Source organism: Pygocentrus nattereri, chromosome 19, assembly GCF_015220715.1.
Source record: "Pygocentrus nattereri isolate fPygNat1 chromosome 19, fPygNat1.pri, whole genome shotgun sequence".
Taxonomy (NCBI): domain Eukaryota; kingdom Metazoa; phylum Chordata; class Actinopteri; order Characiformes; family Serrasalmidae; genus Pygocentrus; species Pygocentrus nattereri.
In genome coordinates, this window is record NC_051229.1 from 39,042,404 (window position 1) to 39,055,747 (window position 13,344).

Consider the following 13,344-nt stretch of genomic DNA (forward strand, 5'->3'; position numbering starts at 1 on the left):
TCGTTGGACCACATGACACTTTTCCACTTCCTCTCAGTCCATTTTAAATGAGCTCGGGCCCAGAGAAGGTGGCAGCATTTCTTGGATCCTGTTTATATTTGGTTTCTTCTTTGTGTTTTAGAGTTTTAACTTGAATTTGTGGATGCAGTGAAGAAGAAAAAAAAAAAAACACTGCATTCTGTTTGTATTTACATTTTGCACAGGATCCCAACTTTTTTGCCAGTAGGGTTGAAAAAGGTCATCAACTTCATTTATATTTGTTAAGCATTTAAGTATCAGCATTAAAATAAAAATATCTTCTAAAACATGAACATGTTCAGTCAGAACTCAAATATCTAAACAAACCTTTGTTTGACATAAGATTAAATTATGGGAAACGTGAACTGATGATGTTATTTCAAATATTTGTGCACCTGAGTAAAAAAAAAAACTGCAGCAGATTTTAAGGTTGGGTTTTAATTAAAAAGCAATAAAATACAATCACAACTATTCTCATGAATGTGGTTTTGATCAGGAATGACCTCATTAGGGCACGCACAGGTAAACATCACACATCAGCACAGCGCCACAGCTGCAGTGAGTTCTGTAAAAGTTCCGAGCTGAATTTAACTTTTTTTTTTTAAATTACAAATAAATTAAGAACTGTTCAATAACAATACATTAGAGGTACACATTTCCTGACACCCTGTTGGTGACTAAATGAAATATACTGGATTAAATATGAATTAACTAACAGCATGAAGTCCAATGGCCACCACTTTGTTGCAGACCACCAACCAGCACGTTATTCCAACACCACCTACAACGAACAGAGAAGAACACAAACAGGAGAACCTCACATTAAAGAATATGATGCGTCAGTGCTGGGTGATATATTGTTAATACCGCTGTATCAGTAAACATATCGCAACAGCATTGATTAGGTTTATTAGTATTGATAAAGTCTAAGCCTTAAATCCACTCTTATGTTCTTACACATAACACAGGTGTCCAAACAGCACATTTATTCAGTTAAACTATTTCACTGATGGGCTGGAAAATAAATTAATTAATTAAAAAAACAGGGAATCAAATCTTTGTTTTCTTTCTAATCACGTTAATCTTGTTCTTGCAGGTAAACAGTAAACATGTATGGAGTTCACCCTCTGAATAATGTTCTACTGACCAAAAATAACACATTTCACCATATTTCTCTCCTCTCAATGTAAACAGGGTCCTAATCCTGAGTAAGCATTCCCCTGACCAATCACAGGGCTGCATCTCTAAGCTCCGCCCACACAGAACAGTTTCAGAGTTAGGCTAAAGTGAACCCAGAGGAACCACAAGCTTGCAAGTTAGCCCACCTGTCTGTAGCTGCCTGTTCATTCATTTATCCAACATGATCGTTGTCTGTTCATCCGTTTGCTTCATCCATCTGCGTGTCAATCAGTTTGTCTGTAACTTCCACTTAGCATCACATAAAGTCTGTTCTCACAGCTGCCGAGCGCGAGGAGGCACAGAAGCATAAAGTCCAGAACCAGCCGGTTCGGAGCTTCTTTCCTCGGGCCGTCAGGCTGCTGAACAGCCAGTAGTGCTGGGGTATCAGTCTATAGGCCTTCACTGCACCTCTGAGTCATCATCATGATGATCTCCACACCAACAGACTCACTGTGATCTTACTGCACCTTTAATCCAGCAAATCGGTACTTACACATATAGATTGACATCTTGTAAATCTTCTATCCATATCCTGTACAATCTGGAAGATTCTTTACCAGCGTTCTATCCCTGAGAACCTGCATCTCATTTATTATCTCCCTCAGACTGACTGCACATACGGAATGTGAACAGCAGCACATTTATTCCAGAACTTATTACTGTACATCAGAATAGTGCAAACTAGTGTATATTGTGTGTGTTTTAATATATATATATATATATATATAATATATATATATAATATATATATAAATATATATATACACATATATACATACACATATATACATATATATACACAATATATATATATATATATATATATATATATATATATATATACACACACATACACACACACACTTAGGGCTATGCACCTAAGTTTGTCACTCACTTTCCACCTGTGTAAATATGATGTGACAAACATGATTTGATTTGATTAAGGCTAGTTAATGTATTTAGTTCTGTATGATGGGCAGAGATGGCTAGGAGTGTTGGACAGAGAGCTGTCAATCAAGCTGCTCGTTAGCCACGCCCACATAGCTCTCAGATAGGACTGATCGGTAGTTTTCATGCCGTGTCTTATCATATCTCATATTTTTCATTCCAGCTCTGCTGGAAGTTTAATATAACACTCAAGTTTACTTCTCCAGTATCGTACCTGCAACTCCGGAGGGAAACGCTACGAGCCTCTCCAGCGGAGAGATCCACTTACTGGGCACCACAGTGACCGGGTCAGCATAATACTTCCATATGAGTGAGATCATAAGAGCAGCCTGGTAACAGAAAAAACAGAGAAGCTCAGGCAGGTTCTACTGACTGAAAAGTATCGCAATATTACATTCGTCTATATCGCCCACCTCTACTAAAACCACCAGAACGATTCTGCAGCAAGGAAACTGCGTCCAGATATATATGTTGATATATATATGTTTACATATGCACTACACTTTGCACTTCACAGTATTACTTTTTTTTTCCTTTTCTCCCTGATCTACTCTGAGCCAATGAACCGTAATTTTGTTCTAATGTGCACTGTACGTCTGAGCTCTCTGTGATCAGGGTTAGTACAGTTCACTAAAACTATCACTACAACTAAAACTAACATTTAAAAATATACTCATTAACTGTAACAAAAATGAAAATCTTTTTTTTTAACATGACAAATCAAAACTAGACCATCTACTCAAAAAATAACTCAAACTAAATACAATTAGTAATAATAAACTTTCATTTTTTACAGTGTGTGAATGAGAGTTTAGACGCATGTTCTTGTGCTTGGGGTCTGGAGCTGAGCTCCGTCCACTGCTGTGTTCATTTTATTCTACTCTTATCGAACACCTGCCATCATAGTGCTCATTATAATATTAATATCTGAAACTAAACTAAATAAAAAGCATAACCCCCCAATTACTTTTACTAAGACTTCTGAGAAAATAAAAAGTGTAAATTAAAAAAATGAACTATAATAATCCAGGGCAGCACAGTGGGTAGCGCTGTCGCCTCACAACAAGAAGGGCCTGGCGACCAGAGGTCCTTTCTGTGTGGAGTCTTCATGGGTTTCCTCCAGGTTCTCCGGCTCCCCTCACAGTCTAAAGACGTGCAGACAGGCCGTTTGGACATGGTAAACTGCCCCTAGGAGTGAGTGAATGTGTCTGTCTGCAACTGCGATGGACTGGCGACCTGTCCGAGGTATATCCTGCCTTTCAGCTGGGATAGGCTCCAGCACCGCCAGAAGGAGTAGCGGCTTAGAAGGTTGGTGTGTGTATAATAACCCTGTCTGTGATTGTATCTGTTCTACTATGGAAAAAGAGGCCTATGATCTATAATGTACCTATAAATCCACAAACCAGGAAGATCTGGAGAGGTTTGGTGTGGAGGAAACTGGGTTTATCTGAGTTCTCCAACCTTATAAATAAGGACACTCAGCACTGAACGCACCACTAATGAAAACAACAAGTATCTTTGAAGTTCAGAAGAAAAAACAAACAGTAAAACATGACGCAGAACTTACCTGAAGAATGTAGAAAACTATGTTGACAATCCATTTCATTTTGGCCTGCTGAGCGGTTCTCGACTTTACTGTAAGGAAAAAGACATTTGAGGGTTCTCACCTGGAAACATCAGTCATAGCTTACTTTACAGCTTCCACTGAAGCCGGCAGATGGTGAACTGCGCTGAACAACACTGAGCTACACTCTTGAAAAAGATGGTTCTCTTCAAGGGTTCAAAAGACAGTGGTTCTGTATAGACCCAGGCATGCTCAAAGAGCCATGTGCATGCTTAAATTGTTCTATGCACGGTATAACAGCTCTTCAGATTGATGCACCTAAAGGTTCTATGATGATGCCAACCTTGTACTAACCACTCCACTCACTTTATGATTTTGCAAAAATCTCACTCTTTTAAACTAGTACTTATAATACTAGTTTCCATGGTCTCTCTCCTACTTAGCATATTCATGATTAAAACGTAAGACCCACACATTTTGGCATAATTATACAGAGGCGTTCAGAGCGGTCTGGTGTGAAACGCTCAGCTGTAGAGAAACTTACCGAGTCAGAACTGTTCACGGTGGTGGTGGCAGGAACCAGACGTCCACTTCTAAAAGCTCCCTCTCAGAAAGTTCCTACATGGAATGGTTATGAATTCACTGCCTGATGACTGAGATGCTGTTTTATGAAGATTTTGCCTTAAATCCATTCATGGTGGAAGGATACACAAAACAGTCCCCAAAGAAAAATTACAACTCCAGGTTTTCCCCTATTTTCCATCACCAACATTCCATATAAACTCAGAAGACTCGTGTAGGTTCTCTGGTGGTTCTGGATGGTAAATAAAATGTCTATATCTGTGTTGTAGTCATGGCGACGCCTGGTTCCCATCACCACCACTATAAAGACGTCTGAACCATTTCACACCAAACCGCTCAGAATCACTGTTTATATCTCACACACTGAGTTTTGGGGGAATTCAAAAAGATTCTGGAATTTGTGGAATTCTTCCTAATAATAAGATGTCTCTTACCATGAGTCTTTAATTTGTCTGTCATTTTGTTGATCTTGCGCTCCAGCCTGGCGTACCTGGCAAACTCATCCATCATGCTTATGGTGGAAAGCTCCAGCCTCATGTTCTGGATTTCCGTTCGCATCTCCATTTCCTGCTCTGCATCTTTTTGGAGGACCTTCGACAGCTTTGACAGCAAACAAATAGCAGAGTTACTATGCCTTTAAGACTCATACATTTTATACACACACACACACACACACACACACACACGTACGCACGCACGCACATACATACATACATACATATATATATATATATATACACACACACACACACTGCTCAAAAAAATAAAGGGAACACTTAAACAAGACAATGTAACTCCAAGTAAATCAAACTTCTGTGAAATCAAACTGTCCACTTAGGAAGCAACACTGACCATCAGTTTCACAGCTGTTGTGCAAATGGAACAGACAACAGGTGGAAATTATTGTTACCAAGACACACTCAATAAAGGAGTGGTTCTGCAGGTGGGACCACAGACCACTTCTCAGTACCTTTCTGCTTTCTGTCTGATGTTTTGGTCACTTTTGAATGTTGGTGGTCTTTCACACTCGTGGTGGCAGGAGACGGACTCTACAACCCACACAAGTGGCTCAGGTAGTGCAGCTCATCCAGGATGGCACATCAATGTGAGCTGTGGCAAGAAGGTTTGCTGTGTCTGTCAGCGTAGTGTCCAGAGGCTGGAGGCGCTACCAGGAGACAGGCCAGTACACCAGGAGACGTGGAGGAGGCCGTAGGAGGGCAACAACCCAGCAGCAGGACCGCTACCTCCACCTTTGTGCAAGGAGGAACAGGAGGAGCTGCCAGAGCCCTGCAAAATGACCTCCAGCATGACCGGTTTGGCAGTGGGTCAGTAATGGTGTGGGTTGGCATTTCTTTGGAGGGCCGCACAGCCCTCCATGCGCTCGCCAGAGGTAGCCTGACTGCCATTAGGTACCGAGATGAGATCCTCAGAACCCTTGTGAGAACATATGCTGGTGTGGTTGGCCCTGGGTTCCTCCTAATGCAGGACAATGCTAGACCTCATGTGGCTGGAGTGTGTCAGCAGTTCCTGCAAGATGAAGGCATTGAAGCTATGGACCGGCCCGCCCGTTCCCCAGACCTGAACCCGACTGAGCACATCTGGGACATCATGTCTCGCTCCATCCACAAACGCCACATTGCACCACAGACTGTCCAGGAGTTGGCGGATGCTTTAGTCCAGGTCTGGGAGGAGATCCCTCAGGAGACCATCCGCCACCTCATCAGGAGCTGCCCAGGCGTTGTAGGGAGGTCATACAGGCACGTGGAGGCCGGACACAACACTGAGCCTCATTTTGACCTGTTTTAAGGACATCACATCAAAGTTGATCAGCCTGTCGTGTGTTTTTCCACTTTAATTGTGTGTGAATCCAAATCCAGGCCTCCATTGGTTAATAAGTTTGATTTCCATTCATGATTTTTGTGATTTTGTTGTCAGCACATTCAACTTTGTACAGAACAAAGTCTTCAATGAGAATATTTCACTCATTCAGATCTAGGATGAGTTATTGGAGTGTTCCCTTTATTGTTTTGAGCAGTGTATATAATACATGCAAACACACATTATTTATATATAATATATATACACGTGTGTGTTGTTGTTGTTTCTGGTGCTATACAGACCACATACAACACATTCTCCATCAATCGGCAGAACCATTTCACCACGCAGAGAACCACTTAAGTATGAAATGGTTCTATATAAACTCATGGTTCTAACTAGGACCCTGCCTTTACTAAAGCTCCCTCGCACAGCCATCATTTTAAGCAGCACTGAGGCTCATTAACCGTGTATATATATATATATATATATATATATATATATATGTGTGTGTGTGTGTGTGTGTGTGTGTGTGTGTGTGAATGATGAAGATTATAGCTGTGAATGATAAAGGCTGTTGGCTCCGCCCAGCGCAGCGCTCACAGTGCTAGTTGTCTCATTTAAGCCAACATTTCGTGGTTTTTTAGTAAATTATTGTACTTACAAACGAGGAGATGGAGGGTAAGAATGTCTTGACAAGGTTACAGAGAAACACCGAGCTCAATACCAGCAGCCAGTTGTAGCCGGCCGCCATTTTCTCTGTTTATGAACGCCTTACTTGATTTTCCCGTTCCACCTTAAATGTTGCCGCAGTTCCGTTGCAGCGCCACAGGCGGCAGAATGGAACTACTGCCACATTTAAGGTGGAACGGGAAACTAGAATGAGAAGCCAAATTCATCTTTCATAATCGTTTAGTAATCGAGCAGCTCATGTGTTTATGTGGGCAAAACTGAATCTATACAGGTCGTGGATCCTTATTAAAGTGGTTTAAAATACGTTTAATACCCTTTAATAATTCTAATACAGAGCATAGCTGAACAACTCACAGGGCGCTTTGTGTAGGCACGACAGAGAAGTTGCCAGGTTAGGAAAAACAAATCCCCGTCTGTTAAAAAATTCTGCCTAAAATGTGTTTTTTTTTCGAAGAAAACTGGCAGTCAAAATACGCAGTTCATGATAATTAGAATATCGATTAGAATAAGTGCTCTGTCAACATGCAGTACACATGTACTACAAATCTTCAAAAAAAATTCTTTCCATGAATTGCTTTGCACGTTTGCCAGATATACAAAACCAGAATTACACGTCTATTAAAGATTAATCAGAAAAATTAGTATTCAGCAACAAAATAGCAAAACACATTTCAGTCAAACTTCATATTCACAATCAGGTTTACAGAAGTGAAGCAAGTCAAACCAGTAATAACATCTTCTGATGTAATGTCCACTGTGTCCAGATCTAGATTAAAATTAACCAGACAAGTATTTCTCCTTAAAATAATAACATTGTACCTGCCTACAGGTTTCCCTGTTGGGTTGCCAATTAGTGAAAAAAATAAATCAATGAAGAATTTTAAAGGCAACTGATTTCCATTGTGGCCCAAGTCTTAAACCTTTAATACTTAAAGTAGCCTGAAACGTTAATGTTTACTTGTTGTTTATTATTTGTCACATTTGCCATTTAAACTAGCCCAACTAGGTGGTCAAATGATAAATCTGGCAACCCTGCTTCCCATGATGCATTATAAATCCAGACAATTTAAACTCACAGCAAAGCCTAAAGAAGACAAAACAAGGCTGATTTGCCTAGAATAAGTCAGAAATTTGTATAAAAAGAAATATATTATGGTTATTATTGCTGTCTGGACAAATACACTCAGGTACAATACATATCACATGTCTCACACACACACACACACACACACACACACACACACACACACACACACACACACACATGTATATATAAGCATATATATATATATATATATATATATATATATATATATATATATATATATATATATATATAAAAGCTACTTTATAACAGTGAAATGAAGACATATGACTCTTCAAAGGGGAAATCCACACCCCTCCCCCCCATAACTAAGTGTGTGAGGTGTAAACAGACTGATTCAGAGGGTTTGGTGTGAAATGGTTCAAATGTCTTTACAGTGGTAGTGATGGGAACCAGGCGTCGCCATGACTACAAAACAGATATAGACACTTTATTTACCATCCAGAACCACCAGAGAACCTACACGAGTCTTCTGAGCTTATATGGAATGTTGATGATGGAACATAGTGGAAAATCTGGAATAATAAGTTTTCTTTGGGGACTATTTTGCCGCACAGCGCCCTGCATATTATGTACCCCTCCCCCATGAATAGAGAGTTTAAGGCCACAATCTTCTCAAAACTGTCATAAAACAGCGTCTCAGTCATCAGGCAGTAAATTCATAACAAAAATAGAGATAAAGGACTTTGTTCAACGGAAAACTTAACATCTCAGTGGTGACAAAAGTTTTGCGATTAACCAGTTTAATTAATCAGTGAATAAACTCAGAAGTTGCCCATGCAGGGTCTGCCCGGTGACAAACGCTAGTGCGGTAACATTCACAGTTCCGCAGATAAGGGAAACATGATGATGAGGATGAAGATGAGAGTGATAATACAGTGACATATAGGCATTTTATAGATTACATGTTTTGTGGCAGGCTGTGCCTGATGTGAAGATCTGACTTTTTGCTTGTGATCTAATTTCATGATGTTCGGGACACTTTAGGATTCACAGCAGCTGTAATGATTCAAAATATGATTTAATATGATTCAGTGGTATAAAATATAACGGGTATAAAATATGCCTTGTGCTTATATGTTGATGTTAATATGTTACAGCGTAAATCCACTGATTTTTCCAAATTTCCTGCCTGATTAAACAGTTAAGGTGTACGCAGAGTCATTCAGAGAGGTTTGGCGTAAAATACTTTGTTCTAGAGTCAGAATTGCTCACAATGATGGGAAAAGGAACCAGGCATCAGAACCACTGAATCGCAGAAACCTGTGGAATTCCCCTATAATGCTTGCACCATGGGGTGACGATGCACTTTGAGGTCTGATATGAGTTTTAGCTTCCAGATTCAGTTGGATGTGTAGCAGTAGGGTGTTGAATTAAGATAAATAGGAAATCTCAATATCAACTCTTTCAGTTTCTGCCGCCCTGCTCTCTAAAATGTAGTCCAAATATCTAATGTATTTCATGCTGAGATCATTGTTAACTTATTATTTAACTTGTTTCAAGACATTTGTACTTGTTTAAAGTCATTTTATTGAGTAAATTGATCTCATTATACAGGTAGATAATTTAGCTTTAAGAAAACTCCCTAAGAGCAGGAGGAAGAAACCTTGAGAGGAACCAAGACCAAGGGGAACCCATCTTCCTCTGGTCGACAGCGGACAGCAAGCATAATTACTATAAAATATTATAGTACAAAGAGGGAAAAACAGGTGGGGCAGTGGTTATGAAACCAGATTGGAACCAGCAAAATTATCTGCAAATATAGTGAGATTTTACTTAATAAAATGACTTAAAACAAGTAATAAACATCAAATATTAGACATACAGACATGTTGTTATGTTATGCTTGATATATTTTGCAGTGCAGTCATTGTAGTGCTGGTGCATGTGTAGCATAAACCCCACCCGCTTTACACTGATAGGCTATTCGTTGACTGTGGTTTCAGCTTTACCTTTACATCCACTAATCCACATTCGATTTTCAATATGTGTTGGAATCCTTGCCTGTTCACACCACAGGTCCTGTGTCCCTTTGAAAGCTGCCTGAGTGGTCAGACCACCGCTCATCTCCAAGACAATAGATCCCATTCACACCTGAATTCCTCACCTTCCCAGCAGGGAATGGTAACAGCAGGACGACACACAGACCCTCTTCACACCTGCCATTAACATGCGCTTTGGGTGATCTGACCAGGACGAGGGGCTCCTGTACCAGCCGGGCAGACCAACGCCACACAACCATCAATCATTCAATTTAATTGAGTTAATTGAATCAAATCAAGCTTTAATGGTCACACCAGTGAAATGCTTATCCCTGCTGTTGGAACAAAACCTTGAAAACGGTAAATTTACAGGAGAAGGAAAAAAAACATACTTCACTTTTAATGGAGGTCAATGGAACCAGACTTTTTTCCAAGTCATTTTGGGCCGGTTCTTTTGGTCCATTCTTTATGAACCTAACACCAGTGGTGGACAGTAACTGAGTAAATGTAATGAGTTTCTGTACTTTAGTATTTTTGGTGTATCTGTACTGAAGTTTCTCTGTTTCTGGGCGACTTTCTCCTTTCACTCCACTACATTTCAGAGTCTAATATCGACTTTTTCCTCCTACATTTTGAGAAATCTGTGGTTCCTTTTGGTTTCTGTGTGTATAAAAACGTCACATGTCAAAACGAAAGAAGCGCAAAGCCAGAGCACCAATCAGGGCCCAGCGGTCACTTTGTTTAGAGCTGGTTTTGACCTGTTGGTCATGCCGACCCAGTGCAGCACGCGGTTCAACGTCAGCGCAGCAGCGTAAAACTTTGGGAGAGTCTGTTCAACATAAATGATGAACTAACCTAACTTTGTGTAAATAGAGCTCAATATAGAAATATGTCCACATATGCAGTCGAGACTGACGCGGCTTTTTTCTGAATTTCTACAAACACCAGTTCATTTTATAGTAAATGAGTTTGGGCTGGTTTATGTTTATGAACAGACGCCTACAGATCAACATAGTAAAGGAGCTCATCTGTGATCCTGAGTTTAAAGCCAGTTTTTATTCAACTTAAACTTGGAACTAAGTTGTAAATAAATCTGAAACTGAAAATAGGAGGATATAATAAAATAAAAGTATATGTGTGTGGAAAGTGAAGTGCATATGTGTGCAATGAGGAACCATTAAAGACAGTATTATGTATCTGTATGGAGAGTCTCTTTAGATGAAGTGCTACCACCTTCATCATCACTGTAATCTTCGTCATCATCATCATGTTTCCTTTATCTGAGGAACTGTGAATGGCCTCTGGTCATACCAGCGTTTGTCACCAGGCAGACCCTGCACGAGCAACTTCTGAGTTAATTCACTGATTAATTAAACTGGTTAACTGCAACCGAGATGCTGTTTTTTGAGAGTTTAGAGAACTTAAACTCCATTCATGGTGGAGGGATACATGTAGGGTGCTGTGCGGCAAAATAGTCCCCAAAGAAAACTGATTTTCCACTATTTTCCATGATCAACATTCCATATAAACTCAGACGACTTGTGTAGGTTCTCTGGTGGTTCTGGATAGTAAATAAAGTGTCTATATCTGTGTTGTATTAATGGCGACGTCTGGTTCCCATCACCACCACTGTAAAGACGTCTGAACCATTTCACACCAAACCCACTCTGAACCTCTGATTACACCTCACACACTGAGTGGAATTTCCCTTTTAATATAAAAGTTTATTCTTCTGTTTTAGCCAAGATGGCCTGTTAACCAACACCTGACCAAATAAGTGTTAATATTTGTCAAATTAAATGAAAACTGCTGAACTTGTAGTGATTGAGTTTGTTTCCTTCTTTTTATCTGTGCTGTTGAGTGAACTCTGATCACTCACCCAGGGTCCTCAGATCTAATCAAAACCAAAACTAATCAAAACTGATGTCACATGTCAAGCTGTGCCTACCGATCCTTTTCATCAGCTAGCTGTGAGAATGTATCTGATGTCCTGAGTCGGCCCACTGCACCTAACATTGCAAGATGTAGGCCGCATGTGAAAGTGGTATGCTTGAAAAGGAAGGTTGTGCCCCAGAAAAGCTGCTTAAAGGGAAACTCCACCAAAATTTCTCCATAATCCAGTGTGTGAGATGTAAACAGAGTCATTCAGAGGGGTTTGGTGTGAAATGGTTCAGATGCCTTTACAGTGGAGGTGATAGGAACCAGGTGTCGTCTTGACTGCAACACACATATAGACATTTTATTTACCATCCAGAACCACCAGAGAACCTACACGAGTCTTCTGAGTTGATATGGAATGTTGATGATGGAAAATAGTGGAAAATCTGAAATAATACATTTTCCTTGGGGACTATTTTGCCTGCATGTATCCCTCCACTATGGATGGATTTTAAAAATATGTTTAAGGAAAGGCAAGTTTATTTCTATACAATAAACAGCACCAAAACTTGTTGTGCTATTATTGCTTTAAAGCTTGACATCATAACAATGGAGAAACGCTTTGTGCTGAATAGAACCGTATAGAGCACATTCGCCATCAATCTGAAGAACTTTCTGAGCATTCATAGGTCTATATAAATTGACTGTCTTTACTAATGATTCGTTAAAGCACCATCTATTTTAAAAATGTAGATGCTCGTCACCTCCGAAACCAAATAAACACGGTTTCTGAATGATCCTACATTTATTTCAGAGATGTTTCTGTGTTTATGTCCTTGTAGAAGCTCGCTCTTCTGAAGGTAAACAAGAAAGACATTTATTTTTTATGCATACATTTTTAAATACATTTTAATGTCCAGTAATCTAACCATTTGTACTCAGTAAATAAGGTTTTGTTAGTGTAATACGTAACTGATTAGGACAGCAGATAATTGATTAGGACAAAGGACGATTCAATTTTATACTATATAATTGATTAGTATTACAGGTAACTGAGTAATATAACAGGTAACTGAGCAATATAGCGGGTAACTTAAATTAGCTCTCCCGTTCCACCTTAAACCCCGCAGCGGTTACTGCTGTGCACCATTTAAGGTGGAACGGAAAATAAGACACTCTGAACAGACTCGTTTATATCATAAATATTTAATATGCATATTTAATGCAGAGAATTTGAAAAAAAAAACTGTTGCATTTCCATTAACAGCACAGTTAAAGACATAAACATGGAAAAGTTGAGCTTTAAATACAGAAAACTCGGTTTAAGTTCGTAGTCTGTGTTTAAAATCCGTCCTCACACAGTGCCGCTGGAGCTTTGATTGACACCACGCTTTATCCACTTAGGACGTCTGTTATGGTTTAAATTTCTGTTGCTAGGCCGTGTCAGCCAATCCGTCGTGAGAGGTGGTGCAGAGAGCAACTGAGAGAAGCTGATTGGCTGGTCGACCAGCGTACACAGAGGCGGGATCCAATCTGATTCCAGCTCGCCTCGGCACCTACATAGCGTTCAAGCTTAG

General features: G+C 39.8%; 1 protein-coding gene across 1 annotated transcript; it reads right to left on the reverse strand.

Moving 5' to 3' along the window:
* Positions 1-436: 436 nt before the first annotated feature.
* Positions 437-6,930, reverse strand: get1 (guided entry of tail-anchored proteins factor 1). Its single transcript, XM_017681567.2, has 5 exons — positions 6,774-6,930; positions 4,726-4,891; positions 3,713-3,780; positions 2,360-2,474; positions 437-799 (listed from the first exon to the last, which is right to left on the reverse strand). Exons 1-5 carry the CDS (start codon positions 6,861-6,863, stop codon positions 726-728), a joined length of 513 nt encoding a protein of 170 aa, XP_017537056.1. The 5' UTR covers positions 6,864-6,930; the 3' UTR covers positions 437-725.
* Positions 6,931-13,344: the final 6,414 nt, after the last annotated feature.

What these genes read in the sequence shown, in the direction of transcription:
- get1 (XM_017681567.2), bottom strand. Translation starts at nt 6,863, where the DNA reads ATGGCGGCCGGCTACAACTGGCTGCTGGTATTGAGCTCGGTGTTTCTC. An exon ending in AGACAAATTAAAGACTCATG is followed by an intron (nt 3,781 to 4,725) that starts GTAAGAGACATC and finishes TTTTCCTTACAG; the next exon opens with TAAAGTCGAGAACCGCTCAG. An exon ending in TAGTTTTCTACATTCTTCAG is followed by an intron (nt 2,475 to 3,712) that starts GTAAGTTCTGCG and finishes TTCTGTTACCAG; the next exon opens with GCTGCTCTTATGATCTCACT.